The 21,290-nt window shown below is 43.4% G+C and overlaps 1 protein-coding gene across 1 annotated transcript in view; it reads left to right on the top strand.

Moving 5' to 3' along the window:
* il1rapl2 (interleukin 1 receptor accessory protein-like 2) overlaps nt 1–4,102 on the top strand; it is a 557,469-nt gene extending 553,367 nt beyond the window's left edge. Inside the window, exon 10 of the mRNA XM_041196196.1 lies at nt 3,396–4,102. Within this exon, the coding sequence (XP_041052130.1) occupies nt 3,396–4,102 (707 nt within the window). The remainder of the gene's footprint in view (nt 1–3,395) is intronic.
* Nucleotides 4,103–21,290: the final 17,188 nt, after the last annotated feature.

The following is a 21,290-nucleotide window of genomic DNA, read 5'->3' as shown; positions in this document are numbered from 1 at the left end:
TCTGAAACCTTGACTTTTTTTTTACTTTTAACTTTCTTTTTGAAATAATTAATATCTGTGTGATCTATATTTCAGCCAGTGATTTTTTTTAATGCATATTGCTACAGGGCTGTATGATTCATTATTCTGGAAATGATGAAAGTCTTCACATAGTTAGTTCATGCTTGTGTTTAACTTTTACAGATTAAGGTTGACAGATGGTTCTGCCTTAAGAAGCTAAACTAATGTGCTTTCTTTGCTAATGGTTCAACCACTGCCCATATATCTGTCTGTCTAACTTTCTTCCATTTAATAGGGATATGAAGCAGCACTGACATTCTGCATCTTCTCAATTTTCAACTTTTGAAGAATTATTTTAAGAGCCATTTATCCCTTATAAGTGCATAAATGTTGAGTGTCTGCAGTATGGCTTGCTGGTTAACACCTTTGCCTTTGAGTCAGATGGTTGTGGGTTATAAAACCTACTCCTGAGACTTGAGCACGTAATCCAGGTTGATAATCCAGTGCACGACTGTCAGAGTACTGCATTGTCAGATGAGCTGTTAATCTGAGGCTCTGTCCACTCTCTCAGTTAGATGGTTAAAGATCCTAATGTGCTATTCAAAGAAGAACAGTGATGTTCCCCCTGGTGATCTGGCCAATATTTAACCCTATATTGCAACAATGACTACACTTCAAAAAAATCGTCATCGGATGCAAAGCACTTTGAGATGTGATGATGTTGCGACAGGTGCTATATAAACGCAGGTTCTTTTGATAGTTTTCAGTGAATTCCTCCCTCCCTTTGCACAGCACTTCTCACCTTGTGTATCATTAGCAGGCATTATTGTTGCCCTCAGAGGCATAGCCTACCAGTGCAGTGCAGGGCATAGGTTTTCTTGCCAGTGATTAATCACTCAGCAAATCCCCATCCTTGTCAGAAGGAGGCAAAGCATGTCCCAACAGGGTGAAAAAAAAACACCTGAGGTCCCTCCTGCAGCACTTTCCAGCAGATGGTTTCCAGAGCCTCACAGACAGAAGACCAGGAATGCAACATCTGCTTTCCCCCTTAACCAAGGATTTGTGTGATAGCTCACGGAGGAGAACACACATATATGGGAATTACAAAGACTTTGTGTTAAAGAAAAAATGAGCAGATATGATAGGCCTGTTTGTTGCCAGCTACTGTTTACCCCTGCTGAATCCATCTACCCAATTATTTTAAAAGCAAAGCAAAATACTGCAGATGCTGGAAATCTGAAACAAAAACAAAAATAGCTGGAAAAACTCAGCAGGTCTGACAGCATCTGTGGAGAGGAAGAGCAATTGTTTTGTTCAGTGTAAAAGTAAATGAGCATCATCTAAGAAAAAATGAAAAAGTAACATAAAAGAAAGACTTGCATTTATATAGCATCTGTCATGACCTCAGAATGTCCCAAACTGTTTTACAGCCAAAGTAATAGGAATTTTAGGAAAGTAGTTTTAAAAAGTAGAAAGTAGTCTTAAGATTTACCACAGGAATTTTGCCATCCATGCTGGAGGCTCTGAGCAGTGGATTTCTAAGGGCCATCCATAATCCAGCAATGGGCATAAATCTGAAATACACACAATTTGAAAAAAATAATTTCTGCGAAGCATTAGGGTTGAAATTGGTCTCAGATGCTAGCACAAAACAGACCATAGTGAATCGCCAGACCATCTTAAACCCTCACCTGATTATCCCTTCAATTCATTTCAATGAGAGATAAAGGTGAGTGAAGTGTAAAATAGGTGGCCAACTCATTATCGTCCTTTAGCAATAACATACAATGGGAATTTTACCCACACAAAGTTTTCAGATACCAGAAGTGTCCAAACCCATCAAAGAAATAAAGCACACTACAAAGCAACAAGTACGTAGAAGCAAAAAGAGAACATTCAGCCCCTCAAACCTACTCTGTCATTCAATTAGATCATGGCTGACTTGGATCTTAACTCTATCTACCTGCCTTGCTTTCATATTTCTTAATGCCCTTGCCTCGTAAAAAGCTAGCAATCTCAGTTTTGAAATTGATCAATCACCCTCCAGTCTCAACAGCTTGTTGAGGGATTGAGTACAAAATTGTCATTATGCTTTGCGTGAAGAAGCTCTTGGATGGTCGAGCTCTAACTTAATCCTCCCTTGGCCTGGACTCCCCCCTGTTCACCACCTCCCTAGCCTGCCACCCCCCACCCCCAAGAAAACAGTTTCCCTCTCTTTGCCATGTCAGCTTGTTTGAACATTTGAAATATCTCAATGAGGAATTTGTGTTGCTTCACTTCTAAAACCAATATACCTTGTTTGAGGTGTGACAACTAGAACTGAATGGAGTAATCCGGATAGCCTGAGCTCTGTACAGCTGTAAAATAACTTCACTCCTTTGTATCCCAACCACCTTTGAATAAGCCCAGCATTCCACCAGCGTTTTAAATTATTTTTTGTACTAGTTCAGTAAGTTTCAGTGATTTTTGTAATACATCTCTCCTCCTAGTTTGCAGCTTCTCACCATTTGGAAAATTATCTTTCTTCCAAAGTGGATCCCCTCACGTTCTTCTAAATTTAACTCCACCTGCCCACTTATTCAGACCCAGGACATGGCTGCATGAGAGTTGTGTCCTAGGCCTGACCATCTTCAGCTGCTTCATCAAGGACCTTCCTTCTGTCAAAAGTTCAGAAGTAGGGATGTTTGATGACGGTTGCACAGTACTCAGCACCATTCACAGTTCCACACATAATGAAAAAGTCCATGCCCACATGCAGCAAGACCTGAGCAACATTCAGGCTTGAGCTGATATGTGGCAAATAACATGTATGCCACCCAAGTGCCAATGATCATCTCCAACAAAAGACAATCTAAGTATCTTCCCTTGGCATTCAATGGCATTAGCATCGCTGAATTGCCCACCATCACAAGCTGATTGGCCAGCAGCCCTTGAGAATGGGACTTTCTCCCACTGAGAGGCAGAAGTTCCACTCTCGGCCTATTTAGGCACTAGCAGCGCATTATCGCTGTGGGGCGGACTTTTTTGGGTCCAGCAGCTGCCGGAAAATTCTTGCACGGGGGAGGCGGGCGATAAACCCCTCATGAAATTCTGCCTGTAGAAAGTTTATGGCAAAAAAGAAGGCTATTTGGCCCTTCCTCTCTGTGCCAGCCAATAAAGCGTTATCCAGCTTCATCTCACCTCGCAGCTCTTGGTCCATAGCCCTGTTGGCAATGGCATCTTAAGTACAAATCCAAGCATTTTTCAGGCAGTGAGTTCCAGATCCCCACTCATCTCTGGGCGGTGTACAACACAACTTTTGCACCAACTGCTTTAGAGTCAAAATGATACGCCGGATTTTTTTTTTTCTTCAACTGCCATCAAATCACCTGTTTCTTCTCTTTCTCAATCCACAGCTTATGTTGAAGATTTGGCAAGATCTGTTGATCAAAGTCGGAGGTTGATTATTGTGCTGACGCCAGACTATGTCATTAGACGGGGGTGGAGCATTTTTCAGCTGGAGAGCAGACTGCACAACATGCTTGTGACCGGAGAAATCAAAGTTATTTTGATCGAGTTCCCCGATGTGGAAGGGATAATGAACTATCATGAAATTGAAGCCTTAAAAGACACTATAAAACTTTTATCTGTCATCAAGTGGTGTGGGCCAAAATGTAACAAACTGAACTCCAAGTTTTGGAAGAAGGTCCAGTACGAGATGCCCATCAAGAAAAAAGAGCCAGTTGCTCGAGGCCAGGTTCTGGATGCTGGTGAACAGGGTATTTTTGGAGAGCTGCAGACTGTCTCGACTGTTTCCATGGCAGCAAACTCTGCCACACTTGCATCTTCCCAGGCGGAGCTCCCACCAAACTTTCACAAAGCAGATCATATGCAAATGAGGCACTACTGTCGAACTTATGAGTATGACATTCCGGCTGCTTCAGTGCCCATTACCTCGATAAGCAATCAACACACATACTGCAATATTCCAATGGCGCTCATCAATGGACAGGCGCCGCAGATCATTATCACCAGAGACCCCTCCCTGCGGGACTGCTCGGTGAACAATGAACGCCTGCCAATGTCTTCACGGGAGATTGGTCTCACGAGTGATATCTGGTAGGGGTTGGGCAGAAGGACCAATTTCTCCCTCTTTCTGCATTTCCATTCAAACTGTGTGAACGCTTGCAAAAAAAAAGCTAAAACTAAACTCAAAAGCCACAAAGAGTTCTTCTTTGTTGCAATATCCTAGAACGACATTATCTTTTAGACATTATACGTGTGAGCTTGTATATTTTAGTTCAAACTTTAAAGAGACTGTCAACACATGTTGTAGAATGGCTTTGACCTTTTCCTGCCCAAATTTGCCAAATCGGAATCAAATATTTGCTGTTTTGCGTAGGCTACTCTGTCTTTAAGGTTGGAAGGATGCCTACTCTGTCAAAATCTGGAACCCTCTCCTTTGAAGCTGTTGAGGCTGGGTGGAAGATCAATTGTAAATTTCTAAATTGAGACTGATCGATTTTTTTCTAAGGCAAGGGTTATAGAACCAAGGTAGGTAGATGGAGTTAAGGTACAGATCAGCCATGATCTAATTGAATGACAGAACAGGCTCGAAGGGCTGCATGGCCTCTTCCTGTTCCTATATTCCCAGCCGTTAAGGCAGTGTCTACTTGACATACATTTTTAGAGAAGTGAGTACACATTTATGTCTTCACTTCTCTTTTCTATTCTGCCAAGTGTGTGTCACGGATGTGACAAAACGCTGATTCCAATGGGAAAGAAAGATATCCCTCATGAAGCACGTGAGGAGCTCCATCAGCCATGAACTCTGACTAGAATTTTAAAGAAAAAAAATCCCACAGACAAATCACAAACCTGGAATCTGATGAGACGAGTGACAGTTGAGATGAGCAGTGGTTAAATATAGTCCACAGGATGCAGCTGTGTTTGGTACTGTCAGCCTCTTATTGCCAGACTAAAATCGTTTGCACAAGTACCAGCTGATTTCCATCAACATTTTATGTCCCACTTTCCCCTGGGTTTGCCTTCCGTTACCACGGTGTGCTTTAACAGCCCCCGCAATCTCAAGACTTAGCAATTAATAACAATTTACTTTGCGAGACAAGGATTGGTGTCATTTGGATTTTCTTTTCCTCTTTTGCTTTATTACAGCCAGTTAACAGCAGCATGGTGCTGATATTTTTTATTTGACTTAATTTACCATAAAAAAAACACTGACGTTTGTCTCCCCCACGCCTTGGAAGTAAAAGTGAGGGCAGTCAGATATGAGAAGTATGTGTCTGCACAGGAAGTTTAACACTGACAATTCATGCTTGCGGAATAAAATGTTACTGCTCTGGGCATACCAACGAGGAATGCTGTGCATCAGCTTCGAAATGCACTCACATTTACAAAAAGGCCATGTATATGTACTGGATCAATCATTTTTTTTTAAAAAAGCACATCGAATGAACAGAATACCTCCCCTGTGACTGGCAAATACAGTATTTATTTCATGTCTGTGATAGATCTACATAATTCATTTAGGCCAGTGAGTTTGGGCCAGTGACCATTGTGACTTATGAGGGTGTCACATCAAGGAAATGACGACCAGACCCAACAATGAGAAGTGAGTTAGCGCCTATCTAATGTCAGATGTTTGCATTTTGATTTGTCTGTCCCTTCTATTTGAGACAAAACTGTTTTGAAATGTTATATGTTTCGACCTCCTAACAGAATCTTACTCATGGGGTTGTGCAACAGGTTGATGAACTGGCTGGGCCACTTTTTAGTCAGAGGTTCCCATTTAGTGGACTCCATTGCCATCGGACACACTGCTTCAAAAGCACTCTGTTTGTGAAGGAAAAGATGCAACTGCTATCTGCTTTGTGAAGTAAAATCTGGTTCTGTTTAAAGCTTGCATGAAAATTTCATTTTTAATTGTTCCTGGGATGTGGGCATTGCTGGCAAGGCCAGCATTTGTTGTCCATCCCTAAATGCCCTTGAGAAGGTGGCACACATATTATATTGCTGTATGAACGAACATGAGCAAACAAACCATCTAAGTAATGCCCTTTTAGAGGACATTTACGCATGTTATCGGACATGAGGTAAATGTGCCTTGAATATAAGTACTAAGAAATTGAATGAATAGGAATGAATAGAGAAAGATGGACATGCATTAATATACTGCCTTTTCAACTTCAGATGCCTCTTTACAGCCAATGAAATACTTTGGAGACATAATCATTCATGTGACGTGGGTAACCCAACAGCTGATTTGCGCATAGCAAGCTCCCAAACGCAGCAATGAGTTATTGACCAGATAACCTGATTTAGTCATGTTGGTTAAGGGATAAATATTGGCCAGGATGCTGAGGGTAACACCCCTGCTCTTCTTCAAAATAGTGCCCTGGATCTTTTACATCAACCTGACAGGGCAGGCAGGGCCCCGGTTTAACATCCCATCTGATAGACAGCACCTCTGACATTGCAGCACTTCCACAATACTGCACTGGAGGATGCAGGCAAACAATAAAATACCTGTGTAGACAGTACCATAGACTAAGAGGCTCAAACAAAAGTAACTGAATTTGTGATAGAGCTCATCCTTGGTACATGTATGCTGAATTAATCTGGAATAATAGGTGCTGCAACAGCTTTGGGGCCAGTACATGTAGCTCGTGTGAGGGCGAGAATTCAGTAGTGAATTAAAGTTTGGCACCTTCTTCCCTGCACCCCCAACCCCCCCTCAAACCCACACTGCCCCTTCCCCCCCCCACCCCACTCAACCACCCTAACGCCCCAAACCATTGGCTATCCAGAGTGCTACAAGAGGCCAAGAATTAAGGCATCTTCATATGTGTGTGCTCAATTGGGTAATAGTGTATGAAAACCAGGAATTTGAAATAATGTTTTAATTTTAAGTTCTGTATAAATAGCTGTGCCATTATCTATGCAGAGCATCTTATTTATCTTGCAGGGATTTAACAACTTTTCCATGAATAAAATAAATCCTGTATTTATCCTCCACAGAACTTTACCTTTGTGATGGTTCTGTTTCAACCATGTTCATTTCTTTTCTTTTGGACGATTGTCCAAAAATCCTAAATTTGCCGCATCATTGTTGCAAATTCAGTGATCTGACCTTTAACAGTGCATTTTTTAATTGAAAATTGGTAACTGAAACCCTTGACTTCTGCAGTGTGATTGTTTCTCAAAAGTCAATCTGTGATTAGTATTTGAAGAGTCAAGGTTAAGCAACAAAACTGCTCTCATTATAAGCATTATCGATTCCTGTTGCTTTAGATTTGTGGAGGGTTGGGATCATTTTTGAGTGCATACCGCAACGCCAGGGACGTTGCAGGCTGGTACACCTGATTCAGAAAACAGGCCATTTCCATGTTTCAAACAGCCTAGGACCATTCATTAAACTGATAAGGTGTTTCCCAGTTTTTCATGAATATAGGCCTCTCCAATAACCTTCATCTTTTTTGTTCACATTTTGGGCGCCAATTAAATGCTGTTGACTCTCAGCAGTTACTTGCAGTAAATTACCAGCAGATGTTCCCATTCAATTTTTCAGTATTGTAAACCAAAAGTAATATGTTGACTTTGCTTCCAAGTACAATTTAGAGTAGCAAAGAGCCTAGAGACATTTTGAACATCATTCTGGAGTTCGGAGCAAGGATAGGGGACAGTATTACCAGTGCCAGTTCTGCAGATCAAGGCCCTCATTCTCTCCTGTCACTCTGCCTATACTTTGTTGTTACGTTCACTCGAATTCTTTTTACTCCACAGAACCATAGAAAGGTTACCGCACCGAAAGAGGCCATTCAGCCCATCGCATCTGCGCCAGCTGAAAAAGAAAAATAATAAACCAGCCGCCCGTTCTAATCCCACCTTCCAACGCCCGGTCCAAAGTCTTGCATGTTCCAGCACTTGCAGATCCAGGTACCTTTTTAAATGAGTTGAGGGTTTCAGCTTCCACCACCAAACCAGGAAGTGAATTCCAAATCCCCACCACCCACTGGGTGAAGACATTTATCCTCCTGGCCCCTCTAATCCTCCTACCAGTCACCTCAAATCTGTGCCCCCTGGTAATTGACCTCCGCCAGGGAAAACAGGGCATCCCTGTCTACTCTAACTAGGCCCCTCATAATCTTATAGACCACAAACAGGTCACCCCTCAGCCTCCTCAGTTCCAAGGAAAACAACCCCAGCCTATCCAACATAAAAGCAATATACTGCAGATGCTGGAAATCTGAAATAAAAATAAATAAAAAAGTCCTCTGCCCTCACCCCTTCCCTCCTTCCCAGAATCATGATAGGTTCCCCCTTGACCTCAATTTTCACCCCACCAGCCTCCGCATTCAAAAGATCATCCTCTGCCATTTTCGTCAACTCCAGCATGATGCCACCACCAAACACATCTTCCCCTCGCCAACCGTCTGTCAGCATTCCATAGGAACTGTTCCCTCTGGGACACCCTTGGCCACTCCTCCACCACCCCCACTCCTCAGGCCCCTCCTTCACCACCTTCCCATGCAATCGTGTGCAACACCTGCCCCTTTACCTCGTTCCTCCTCACAGTCCAAGGCCCCAAATACTCCTTTCAGGTGAAGCAGCGCTTCACTTGCACCCCCTTCAATTTGGTCAACTGTATTCACTGCTCCCAATGCAGTCTCCTCTACACTGGGGAGACTAAACACAGACGGGGAGACTAAACACAGACGGGGTGACCGCTTTGCGGAACACCTTCGCACAGTCCGCAAGCATGATCCAGATTCCTGTCACGTGCCATTTGACCTCACCACCCTGCTGTCATGCCCACATGTCCATCCTTGGCCTGCTGCAATGTTCTAGCAAAGCCCAACACAAACTGGAGAAACAGCCCCTCATCTTCCGATTAGCCTTCCGGACAACATTAGGCTGAATTTTCCATGACCATTGGTAACGGGAGTGTTTGGCAACGAAGTGGACAATATGGTGAGAAGGCCAAAAATCAGTTTCACCATGTCGTAAAAACAGTTTGCAATTGTCCGCGCTGTTTCCCGCCATTGGAAATTGGGAACTTCACTGTAATATCTGCATATCATTATAAGTCCAACGCACTGGAATCAACCCCCTCCAGGCTGGATTATCCGATCATGTCGGCGTGATTGTACGCCAACGTGTTTCACAACTGAACATAAGTGACGTGCACATGGCTAGGTGCACTTTGCTTGGGGCTTCGAGGTTTGATTGTCTACCTTGCTTCAGGCAGCACTCACGGTCATCAGTGCCAGGCTTCTCTGGCAGCGCCACAGCAATTTTAGGGGGGCTCACAGGCAGACCTCTCTACCTACCAGATCAGCCATGAGGCGGGGATGGCTTTACACGTTCAGCAGGCCTATGGCTTGCTTCAGGAAGGGGGAGCAGTGGCCTCAGGCAAAGGAAGAGGCTCCATGTTGAGGGCTGTACTGGAGAAGGAGGGTATCCCAGGGTGTCTGTGGGGGCACATGTTGATCTGTGCAAGTGGCCTCATAATGGTGGAGGCTGAGGAGGCAGTCTCCAGAGGAGATGAGGCCAGATGGAGATGTGAGAGTGTGAGTGAGAGAGTGAGTGATGATGTCCCTTGAACTGGCAGTGAGTGAGATGCTAGCGAATGTGTGTTGGCCTTGTGAGTGTGAGAGTTTAGAATGATGAGATGGTTGCCTTACCCCACTGGCACAGTTGAGATCATTCATCCTCTTTCTGCACTGGATGGCCAACCTCTTCTGTGCAGCATTGGCACTGGCCACCACTGCCACCGCCTCCCAAGCTGAAGTAGTGATGCTGATGGACCTCCTGCAGCCAGAGCCGGGATAGAGGGCATCGCAGCCAGCTCCATTATTGTCCAGAAGGCGCCCCAGGGATTCGTCACTGAATCGGGCGGCTGCCCTCTCCTTACCTTTCAGGGCCATGTCTTCTGAGCAGAGATCCTGGGCTGGAAGCACTGAGCACATGACTGCACTTTAAATATGGTGCCCTGAGCAAGGAAACAGCGAAGTGATGGCATGGCGGGCACATCGGAGGCCGCTCACCAGCGAAGCGGCGTGGTTCCCGGGAATGCCTGATTAATGCGGCGGGATTGAGATGACACGACGTGAAAAGCTGCCATTGCAGCTGATGGATAAAACTGTCTTTTTCTGGCGTGCTACCTACTGCACTTAGTGTAAATCTGAAACAATTCCACCCATTCTACCCAACAGCCTCAGACCATAAACTCTCTGCTACATCTTTACCCCTTTTTTAATCCAATTTTATATTTTTATTTTTATTTTTTTCTCCCTAACCCCCTCTCCCCCACCCCCCGCCACCACACAGGGCCATCTGTCACTTGTTTTATGTTTCGCTTTCACAGAGCACTGACCCTTGTTCTGCTGTTAACACATTCTGCTATCTTACCTTTATGCCGCTATCAGCACCTTCTTTAGTCTTTAACACGACCCTTAACACTCCCTTTGTCCTGTGTCCATTACATCTTTGTCAAATCCCTCCTTAGCTCTCACCTATTCTTGACCTTCTATTTTGCTCCATCTGCTCCACCCCCTCTTAAACAGTATGAAGTCCATTATATTTCCACTTCTCTTTAGCTCTGAAGAAGAGTTATATGAACTAGAAACACTAACTCTATTTCTCTCTTCACAGATGCTGCCAGACCTGCTAAGTTTTTCCAACGTTTTCTGTTTTTATCCCAGCCAACCCAATCTTCCCTCATAGCTGCAATTTGCAAGGCCTGGCAACATTCTTGTATTCCCTCAACAAACGATCAATGTCAAGAGGGAAAATGTCCTCTTGTGCGCTATAAACAGTAACACAAACAGAAAATGATAAAACTACTCAGTGGGTCTGGCAGCATCTGTGGAGAGAGAAACACAGGGTTAACATTTCAGGTCATGATCTTTGAACCTGAATGGATGAAAGGTCACATCACCTGAAAAGTTAGCTCACTGAGGCCCGGATCAGGAGCATAAGAGACAGGACATTTCCTGGCTCCGCAAACCTGAACCGGGAAAAAGAGGAAAAAGAAGTTTGGATTTTTGTGCCGGAGCTGGGGCAGGCTGGATTAAAAGTCGGGACCACTGCCTCTGGAGCGAGTGAGGAGGCTGCCAGCCATGTAGTGGGCTGGCCGGAAGGCCTGGATCTGTGCACTGGCACTTTGTGAATTTATTAAAAAGATGATTAAAACAAAAAACAGCCCTTCAGCCCCCACACCTCAACTGCCACATGCTCTCTATGCCCCAACAATGTCAATCTATGCAACCTCATGTACCCTACCCACACCCCCATGGCCCCACATACCCCCATGCTAGCATATTACCCTCTACACACCCCCATTTCCCTTCATAACGCTATGCCACCCTATGACCCTCCGCCCACCCCTCATGACCCCTCATATCCCCGATGCTGCCCTATCTCTTTCCACCCTCTCCCCATAGCCCGTCATAACCCCATGCCAACACTTGCCCCCCACACACCCCATGGCCCTTTACAGCCCCAAAGCAACCTTGGTGCCAACTCATGCCAACACATGACCCCCACCTTTGCCCTTACTCCCTCCATGCCACTCATCTAATATCTCCCATGGGCAAACCTCAAGAGCCATGCTGACATAAAATGTCTATTGATGACACCATTATTTAAAAAATCTTCCACTGATTGAAAAAAATTCAATACATTGAAATTCCTTCGACTACTATCTTATGAAAACAAACACCTCTATTCTATAACCACTTGGAGCTGTCAATCAACCTGCTCACTTAACAGGCACCCCACTGTGATAATGTTAGGTTGTAAAACCAGTCATACAGCACTAATCCTGTCACATCAACCCACAGTCTTACGTCAGCAGACAGAGTGAAATAACAGACACTGCTTTTTTGGGGGCAGGATTTTGCCCGTGGCGTGCGGCATCGGTGGGGGCAGGCGGGGGTGGTCAGGAAGCTGACCGCCGCCTGCAATCGGCAGCACTCCGCAATTTTACATGGGTGGGCCAATTAAGGCCCGCCCAGCATGATATATGAGCGGTAGCACTGGTCGCTGCCTGTGTGGGCAGGGGGAGGAGGTTGAGCAAGCCTAGCATGCACTTCACGCATGTGCGCAAAAGAGCGCTGCAAGATCTCCCTGAGGCAGCTCCATGCCTCAGGGAGATGAGGAATATATTGAAAACATTATTAAACAACAGAAAAAATTAATAAAACATGTCCCCTCATATGACTCTGTCACATAAGCAGGGATATGTTTTTAATTAAAAATTAAAGTTTTTTTTCCCTTTGTGTTTGCCTTTGGTAACCTTATCCCGCCCGTGGATGAGGTTTCCAAAAAAAATGCAAAGGCCGCTTGGCCTTTTCACCTGCCCATCAACCATTAGGGTGAACGGGCTGTGAAAAATTCAGGACAACTGATTACTTAATGGCCTTAATAGGCCTTTCAATTGTCGGAGGGCGCGCTGCCAGCTCTGACATGCATCCGCCGACCGGATTATCACGTGACTATGTGCTGACGTCAGCACACTCGACCAATGTCAACACACGTCATTTCACGTTCGGTCAGGTCAGGCAAGCACCCGCCCACCAAGCTAAAGATTCTGTCCTTTAACTCCAATGCATTGTCAAAAAAATTTAAATAGATTTACTTCAATTTAGTTCCATTGATCATGGACTGCTCCCAGCAGCTTGACAGCTTTGATAGTTCTAATGAGTTTATACGCTTTTTACGCACAATCATGTCTACTTTTAACAATCCCAAAAAGCACCTGTCCTACCTAAAAGGGTGACCTACTTCTCTTGAAGGTGACCCAGGACCAAATCCAAAAAGTACCTTAATTCTACAAAAGGGTCCTCTGGCTATCCAAACAAATCCATATGGTTCAATTCTGTTCCTATCCAGCCTGACCAGCACACTTCATTTTGCAGGCACCTACCTCACTAAAATCACACATGAGTGGAGGCAGCTGCTGATTTATATGGGCAGCTGCCTCTGTGAACCATGGATGTGCTAGTGAGAGAACCCGTCCCCATTCTACCTCCCGTGTGAAAATGGCGGAGGCCGAGTTCGTGTGCAGAACTTACAGCTTGGGCTAATGCTAGCATTTTCAGATAGACAGAGAGCCTTTCCTTCTACATGGGAACTCAGGCCTCAGTTTCTCCCTCTCCAGATGCTGCCTGAACTGCTGAGTAGCTTCACCATTTTCTGTCATTATTTCAGGTTTCCAGCATCTGCAGTATTTTGTTTTTGTATTAGTGTTAAACTGTGTTCGTTGTACTAATTGCAGGCAAGCAATCATCCCTTCCCCCCCACAACCCACCACCCACTGCCTGCCACCCCCACCCAATCCATCTCAACCTCTACTGCCAACCAGGTACCTGTGTTTGCAACTTGAACATTTCGGGCTCTGTATCAATTGTGATAACTCCATTTTCTTCAGTGGAGGATACATCTGCCTTACAAACATAATGGATCAGTGAAACAAATCATTAGTTCCACCCCTACTCTCCTTAAGATGCTGACTCTTGGCTAAGGAAAATTCCAGTGCTTCGAAGCCCTGTCTGCCCCTTCAGGTGGATGTAAAAAAAATCCCACCGAGCCATTTTGAAGAGGAGCCCCAAGAGTTTCCCTGGTGGCCTGGTCAACCTTTATTACTCAATCCCAACACCATAAGAAATGATTATGTGGTCATTATCACTTTGCAGCATGTGGGAGCTTGCTATGCGCAAATTAATTGCTGCCTTATTTTACAATGGGAAGTACATGTCAAAAAAAGTTCTTAATTTACTGTAAAGGGCTTTGGGGGAGGTTGTGAAAGGCACTATATAAATGCAAGTTTTTAAAAATTTTTCTTAGCCATTTTTCGTATGTGGGCTTAGATTGTTTAAATCAGCAGCCTTTGAGGCAGGGTCAGCTCTAGCTCAGTTGGTAGACATCTTACCTCCACATCAGAAGGTTATGGGTTCCAGACCCACTCTAGAGACCTTAGCACAAAAATATAAGCTGACACTCTAGGCCAGAATTGCGATAGAGCTGCATTGTTGTAGATGCTAACTTTCAGGTGAGACGTTAAGCCGAGGCTGCCTTGGGTGGACATCAAAGGCCCCATTGCACCATTTTGAAGAAGAGCAGGAAAGTTATCCCAGTGTCCTGGCCAATATTTATCCCTCAATCAATATCACAAAAACAGATCATCTGGTTGTTATCACATTCCTCTTTGTGGGAGCTTGCAGTGTGCGAATTGGCTGCTGCATTTCCTACATTACAACAGTGACTACATTTCAAAATAACTTTATTGGCTAGGCAGCACTTTGGGACGTGGTTAGTTTGCGAATGGCATGATACAAATAGGCATCTTTCTTGTCATTTTTTTTCTCAAATGGCCATTCTTACCAGCAGCTAGATGGGAGAGACACTTTATCTAAAGTTCTCACACGTACGCTTGTCCCAGGAATCAGCAGATAGCAGTCAAAAGTGGGAAACCTTTGATAATTTTCCCCCTTCATAGCCTGAGTATGCAGAGCCTGCTATAGATCTCAACTTTAGCTCATGGAGATTGATTAATTTAACACAGACTAGGAAGTAAACCCATGAGTTTCTGCTCCTACATGAGTTTGAACTACATTTTTCTTACTCTTTTGACAACAATTGGGGAAGATCAAATTAACAGGTAAATAAAATTTGCTCGCTTCCTCCAGCAAATCGCTTCTGATAGTGATATAAACCGCACAATAATAGCATGGTCCTCAAAATCTTGCAACATCTCAGTTAATCCAAGGGCAGAAATGAAGGATATTAGGTTTTTTTCTCCTGAACCCATTCCTCTATTGGCAATCAACAGGAACGACAACCAGAGGGGAAAAAAAGGCAGACAATCTGCTCCATCAGGTTACTGGCCCAAATGGTGAAGACAAACGTTCTACCCTTGGTTCCAATTAGTGTCTTTTTCTTATTGTCAGTGCCCCCAGAATGTGCACACCTGCTCCTTTTGCATCACTTGTTATAAACGTGGAAAAGAAGTCCAGGACCCCAGGTTAGGGAGGGGGAGTACATTCTCAGGGTGCATTCTATTTGTGCAAAGAATAGGAAGTTAATTGAATGAAGTAAAATGGCTCCCTCTTCATACCCAAGACTGATGTATCCAAACACCCCCCAAGAACTAACAGTGCAACTTTGTGTTTAATTCAGGATCTGTTAGATAAGTTGCTGATGTTTATATATTAAAAAGGAATTCTATGGTTACCAATAAGTAACTTGCTTGTATGTCTTAAAATTTGTAGCATTTCATTTTCATTGCTAAAAGTAGAATGCCTATGACAAACTAAAAATAACATGTGCTGGTAAATTAAAATTATCCCAAAAAGAGTAAGTTTTTTTCAAATCTGGTTTTGTACAGCACTAAACTACATCCTGCCAAGTCAATGATGACCAGCAAACAAAGCTCTTGTGGTTTTGCAGGGTTGCAGAGGAGATTTCCCATCATGGTGCTAGGGGTGAGAGGCATGTGGAGAGAATGGAGAAGCCGGGAGCTTTTCTCCTTACAGCAGAGAAGGTTAATGGGGAGATTTAATAGATGTATTTGAAGTTCTGAAGGGTTTCCTTTGCGAAGATAGACAGAAACTGTTTCCACTAGTAGGAGGGTTGATGACCAGAGGACAAAGATTTATGATAATTGGCAAAAAAAAAACAGAGATGTGAGGAGGATATTTTCACGCAATGAGTTGGAATGCTCAGACTGAAAGGCTGGTGGAAGCAGATTCAATAGTAAATTTCATAAGGGAATTAAATATATATTTGAAAGGTAACATTTTGCAGGGGTATAGGGAAAAAGCAGGGGAGTGGGACTAATTGAAGGCTCTTTTAAAGAGCCAAAGGGCATCCTTCTGTGCTGTACAATTCTATAATTGTGTTGGAGAGCACATCAATAACGCATTTATTTAAAAGCTGCTCCATTATTTCTGAGCAAGTGTGTCCATATGAAGAAACATCGCCTTGAGTAAGATTGGTCTGTCTCTGCTAGTCTGGTTACATGATCAATGATTAATATCAAAGCATGAATCATTTGTTACAGTTAAACTGCAAAACCAGGAGAAACTTGCCTGTTAATTAGTCAGCCACTGCTCATTTGACACAAATCACTGATAAAAGATGTTGTTGTAATGGGGACAGATAAGAACTGTCAGTCCATTTTACCAGTTCAACCAGCTGTTATCTCCCAATATCTAATGTAACCAAACATAAAGCCTTTAAGTAATGATGTACTCCTGCGGTCTATCTTCTCAAGTAGCACAACACATTTCAAATACTGAAGCTCTGAGCTACAACGATATAGGGTAACCAGATAATTTCAGCAATTGCACTTTCCATACACATTAATTAGCTGAGTACTGTGGTCGCCTCGATGAATTTGAAGATGTTTCCCTTACTACCAGTACCCGACATGGCCTGTAAGAGGTTCATTAGCATATTGATAGCAGCTACAATGAAGAAGTTTTCATGGATGTATTCGTTAGATTTTATGAGCACAGAACATCCAATATTCCATGTTTATCACAGCACAATGCTCTTGCTAAAAGAAAAATAAAACAAGTTTTTTGGATTTCTTGTAAATTACCAGTTAGCCGTTGGAAAATTTTACTACTTGTACATAAATATTTTTGTATTTAAAGGAGGTGATCCGGCCGCCTTTGGTATACAAGTAATTTCAGGAAGAGAATCGCCGAATAATTTGCCAATTTTGTAAAGTGTTTCACTATACTGTCTTCTCACTTACAACATCGTGTTAATATATTCTTAATGCAAACTGTCATGTAACAAAATCAATAAAAAAATCTGCATGAAAATGAAATGAGAGTTTTTTTTTATGTTGTGAAAGAAATTTGCAAAGCATTAAGTGATGGCCTGGCAAATTGTAATAAGATGCTTCACAATCTTTAAAGTGCTATGGTTGCTGAATCTCAAATCTGCCAGATATGCTTGAGATATGCATCTTTAGTCCCTGGCCAGGTCACCATGTGCATAATCTGCAATAGTGAATGTTCCTTTCAGCTCTTCTCTTTAACAAGATCTCTATTTTACTTTTAACTTATGCCATCTTTGCTACCAAGAACCTTGTACTGTATTTATAATGAAGAATCTCAATATTTGTTGATGCTGAGCAATTATTTATCAAACACAATAAAATACAAGACTGAGAAACAATCAATTGTAGGGTGCTTCAGTTCTTTCCTTTACCTGTATGACTGCTAATTCCAAAAATAGTATCTGGGCAATTTATGCATCATGGGTCCATAAAAAAAATCACCTCATTTTGTTTCCCAGTTTTTCTTTATCTAGGACGGTGAAGGGGTTAGGGCAGTGGTGACTAGCGCTTCAGTTCTCTCATTCAGCTGAACGATAACATCGCTTGTGCTGCAGGCTAAACCTTGCTGCTGATTTCTCTGCTGTACCAGCTAAGCATCTCCCATGCATCTGCAACTAGTTTAATCAAAAAAACAGTCAAACGTATCCAAAGGTAAAGCTCTTGAGTTCAGACAAGGCAATTCAAATCCAGCCATCCAGATTCAGATGATGCTGCAGCTTACATAGCATTTATAATGCAGAAATGGCCCAATTGATCTATATCGATGTTTATGCTCCACATGAGTCTCCTCTCACCTTGCTTCATCTCACCTTATCTACACATCCACATATCCTTCTATTCTTTTCTCCTCTTCTAGCTACCCAACTTCCCCTTAGATGCATTAATGCTATTCACTTCAATCATTTCTTGTGGTACCATATTCTCACCAGCTACCGAGCCAGGTCCTAGAACTTATATGTATGTGATATATATATTACCTTTTGCAAAGGAAAGTATTTTTCAAAGAAGGCCATCAAAATAGGATGCAATAACTTGCAAAAGAAAGGACTTGCATTGTATAGCACCTTTTGTGATCTCTGCACATTCCAAAGCGTTTCACAACGACAGAAGTTGTTTCAAAGTCTTGTCGCATTACTAGGAAACAATGCCATTTGAAAGGACTTGTACAGTAAGTCCTCACTTAAAGTTGTAGTTGCATTCTTGAAAAGTGCAATTTTAAGTGAAATGACTTTAAGCAAGTCACATTTTCCTATTAAAACTGATGTAAAAGCTGTAGTTAAGTTCCGAAGGAACTCCATCATCAGAAAAAAACATTAAAACACTATGCCCTACAGATTGAAATACTATATTGGTAAATAAAATAACTTTTAAAATTAAACAAATTTAAAAATATAAAACAAACATGGTAACTTTCTACTTACCTGTACCTTCCGTTCACTGCCAATCCTGCTCATCACAAACCCTGCTTCCCAAACCTCCTGCTCGCCACACGTCCTACTCTCTGACCCTCAGGTTATTGCGGACCCTTCCTTTCACCGACCCTCCAATTCAAGGCCTCTTCCACTCTCTGATCCACTCTTTCACGGAAGAGGTCGCAAGTCATGGAGCATTGGCAGCAAGAGGGTGGATTAAGGGAGACGCCACAAGCCAGAGGGTCGGCAGGAGAGAAAGGGTCAGACAGCGGGAGAGCGCTTTCCAAAAAGGCACCAATTGGTTCACCCGGACCTATGTCAGACTGGCACGAAACAACTTTAAAACAAAACTCGCGACACTAAACGGGAATGCAAGTCCTATTAACTGACCCACAACAAAGTGAAACAACATAACACATGGCAATGTTAAACAGGAACTTAGTGTACAAAACAAATTATGTTAATAAAATCAGTTCCAAAGAAGAGTCATAGTCAACTCAAAACATTAGCTCGGTTTCTCTCTCCACAGATGCTGCCAGGCCTGTTGAGTTTTTCCAACATTTTCTGTTATTAATTCATATTTCCAGCATCCACAATAGTTTGTTTTTCTTACAATTGATGTTTCTCTCCATTGTACCAGGGATAAATAGGTCACCTCTTCCTTTATTCTGCATCCTAATCTCAATCATAAAATGGAGCGTGTCACTTAAATCCACCAGGAATGGTTACAATTTATTACGTGGTTTTGTGGTTCTTGGCCAGAGGACCAGATATGACATGTTAAGATTGGATATTTTTCCAAACTATACCTATGTTACATTTAAGAGAAGTAACATTTCAGAGTCCATGTTGCACTCTATACACCTACCTTAAGTGGTTAGTTAAGGTATGTCAGCCTAGGCTTTGTTGATAGGATTCTTTCTTTCTGAGTTAGAAAGTTGTGGGTTCAAAGCCAGAACTTAAGCACAAAAATCAAAGCTGACACTCAAATGGAGTGCTGCACTGTCTGAGATGCCATCTTCTCAGATGTGACTATTTTGAAAAAGAACAGGCAAATTATCTCTCGTGTCCTGGCTAATATTTAACCCTCAAACACCATCACATGTTGTCAAGGGCAATTAGGGTGAGGCAATAAATGCTGGGCTTAGCCAGCATCACCCACATCCCATAATGAATAAAAAAGAACATGAAAACAGATGATCTATTCATTATCGCCATGTGATTTATGGGAGCTCACTGTGCACAACTTGGCTGCCGTGTTTCCGACATTACAACAGCGACTAAACTTGAAATGCACTTTGAGACGTCCTGTGATCTTGAGAAATGCTAGAGGAATCGAGACTTATTTTATTCTTTCAGAAATCAGAAGTAGTTGAGGGGTCTGGTATATACAGGGTTAATGTGTGACTGAGCACAGTAAAGCCCACACAGTGATGTAAGAAGGCATAAGGGCACAGATCTAGGGTCGGTGTGGTGTTGGCCAGAGACGTGCTACGATCTAGATATGGGGATAGCTCCTAGTTTTTATCCTTTACTCTATGGGCAGAATTTTTAGCTTGGTGTGCGGGCGTGCGCCCGACCCACTCGGGTGTAAAATAGCGTGTGATGACAACGAGCGAGCATCCTAACCTCATCCCACGCTCAAGCGATATTTCGGTCAGCGGGCACGCACAAAAGTCAGAAGTGCGCCGGCCGACAATGAAGGGGGCAATTAAGCCCGTTAAAGTTCCAATTGTCCCGATTTTTCTTGGTCTGTCCAAACTTACGGCTGGAGAACGGGCGAACCTGCCAGGCAGACTTTGCATTTTTGATGAAACCTCATCCAAGGGCGAGATGAAGTTTCCATTATTAAATTTTTTTTTAAAAGTTTATGGACAGAATTTTCATCACGGGCAGAAATTTTCATTCAGTGGGGCAGGCACGCGCCTGACCTGCTTGAACACGAAATGACGGGCGTTGATGTCGCCCAAGCGTGCCAACATCAACGCACATTTGCGCGATGATTCAGTCGGCAGGAGCATGCCGGAGCCAGCATTGTGCCCGCCAACAATTAAAAGGCCCGTTAGGACCATTAAATAATCGATTAAATTAAAAATTTTGCTGCCTGTCCAACCTAATGGTTGGTGGCAGGCGAAAGTGTCAAGCGGCCTTTGTATTTTTTTTGGGTGGGATGAGGTTTCCAAAAGCAAATACAAATAGAATAAAAGTTTTACAATTGAATTATTAACATGTCCCAGACAGAGTCACATGATGGGGAAATGTTTTATCACCTTTTTATTTTCTTTATTATTTTTTGTCACATCTCTCCATCTCCCTGAGGCAGCTCTGTGCACGCTCAGCCCGCTGACCTTCTTCCCCCCACAGACAGCGCTGCCGCTCGCATTTCATGCTGGGCAGGCCTTCATTGGCCAATCAGCGTGAAATCGCAGCGCGGTGCCAATCGCGGGTAGCGGTCAACTTTCCGACCGCCCCCCGCCCCCCCAAGCCTGCCCGCCAAGGGCAAAAATTCCGCCCCATCTATATGTTCAGGTGACTGATTCTGATGCGTGAACATATTTTTCCGAATTTTAAAATCTTTATTTATTGGCGTAAAACTCTCCAGCTCCCCTGAGGCAGCTCTCTGCCTTCAGGGATCTTTCATTCCATGCTCACCCGCGCTTATGTCAGTGCATAACCTCCTCCCGCCCCCACCCCGGCGGCGCTGAGCATTTCAGTGCCCGTTTCACGCTGGCTGGCAGTTAATTGGCCAGTCAAAGCGAAATCACAGTCAGGGACCGATCACGGGCAGCGGGGTGTCCCCACCACCTCCCGGGCCCACCGATTGTACTTGCACACTGACCTAAGAGTCCTGCCCTATATTTATATAGTCACAAGTAGTTAATAAAAACTTGCTGTCAACCCACAGAAGACCACGAAGACTACCTTAACAGACACATTCTGTAACCAACACCATGACAACAAGAGGTTTAATAAAATACCAGAATGAAATACCCAATCTTGCTGGTACACAGTTTGAGAGCTGT

Source organism: Carcharodon carcharias, chromosome 9, assembly GCF_017639515.1.
Source record: "Carcharodon carcharias isolate sCarCar2 chromosome 9, sCarCar2.pri, whole genome shotgun sequence".
NCBI classification, from domain to species: domain Eukaryota; kingdom Metazoa; phylum Chordata; class Chondrichthyes; order Lamniformes; family Lamnidae; genus Carcharodon; species Carcharodon carcharias.
Note: the sequence above shows the minus strand (reverse complement) of the source record. Positions and strands in the feature narration are given on the sequence as shown.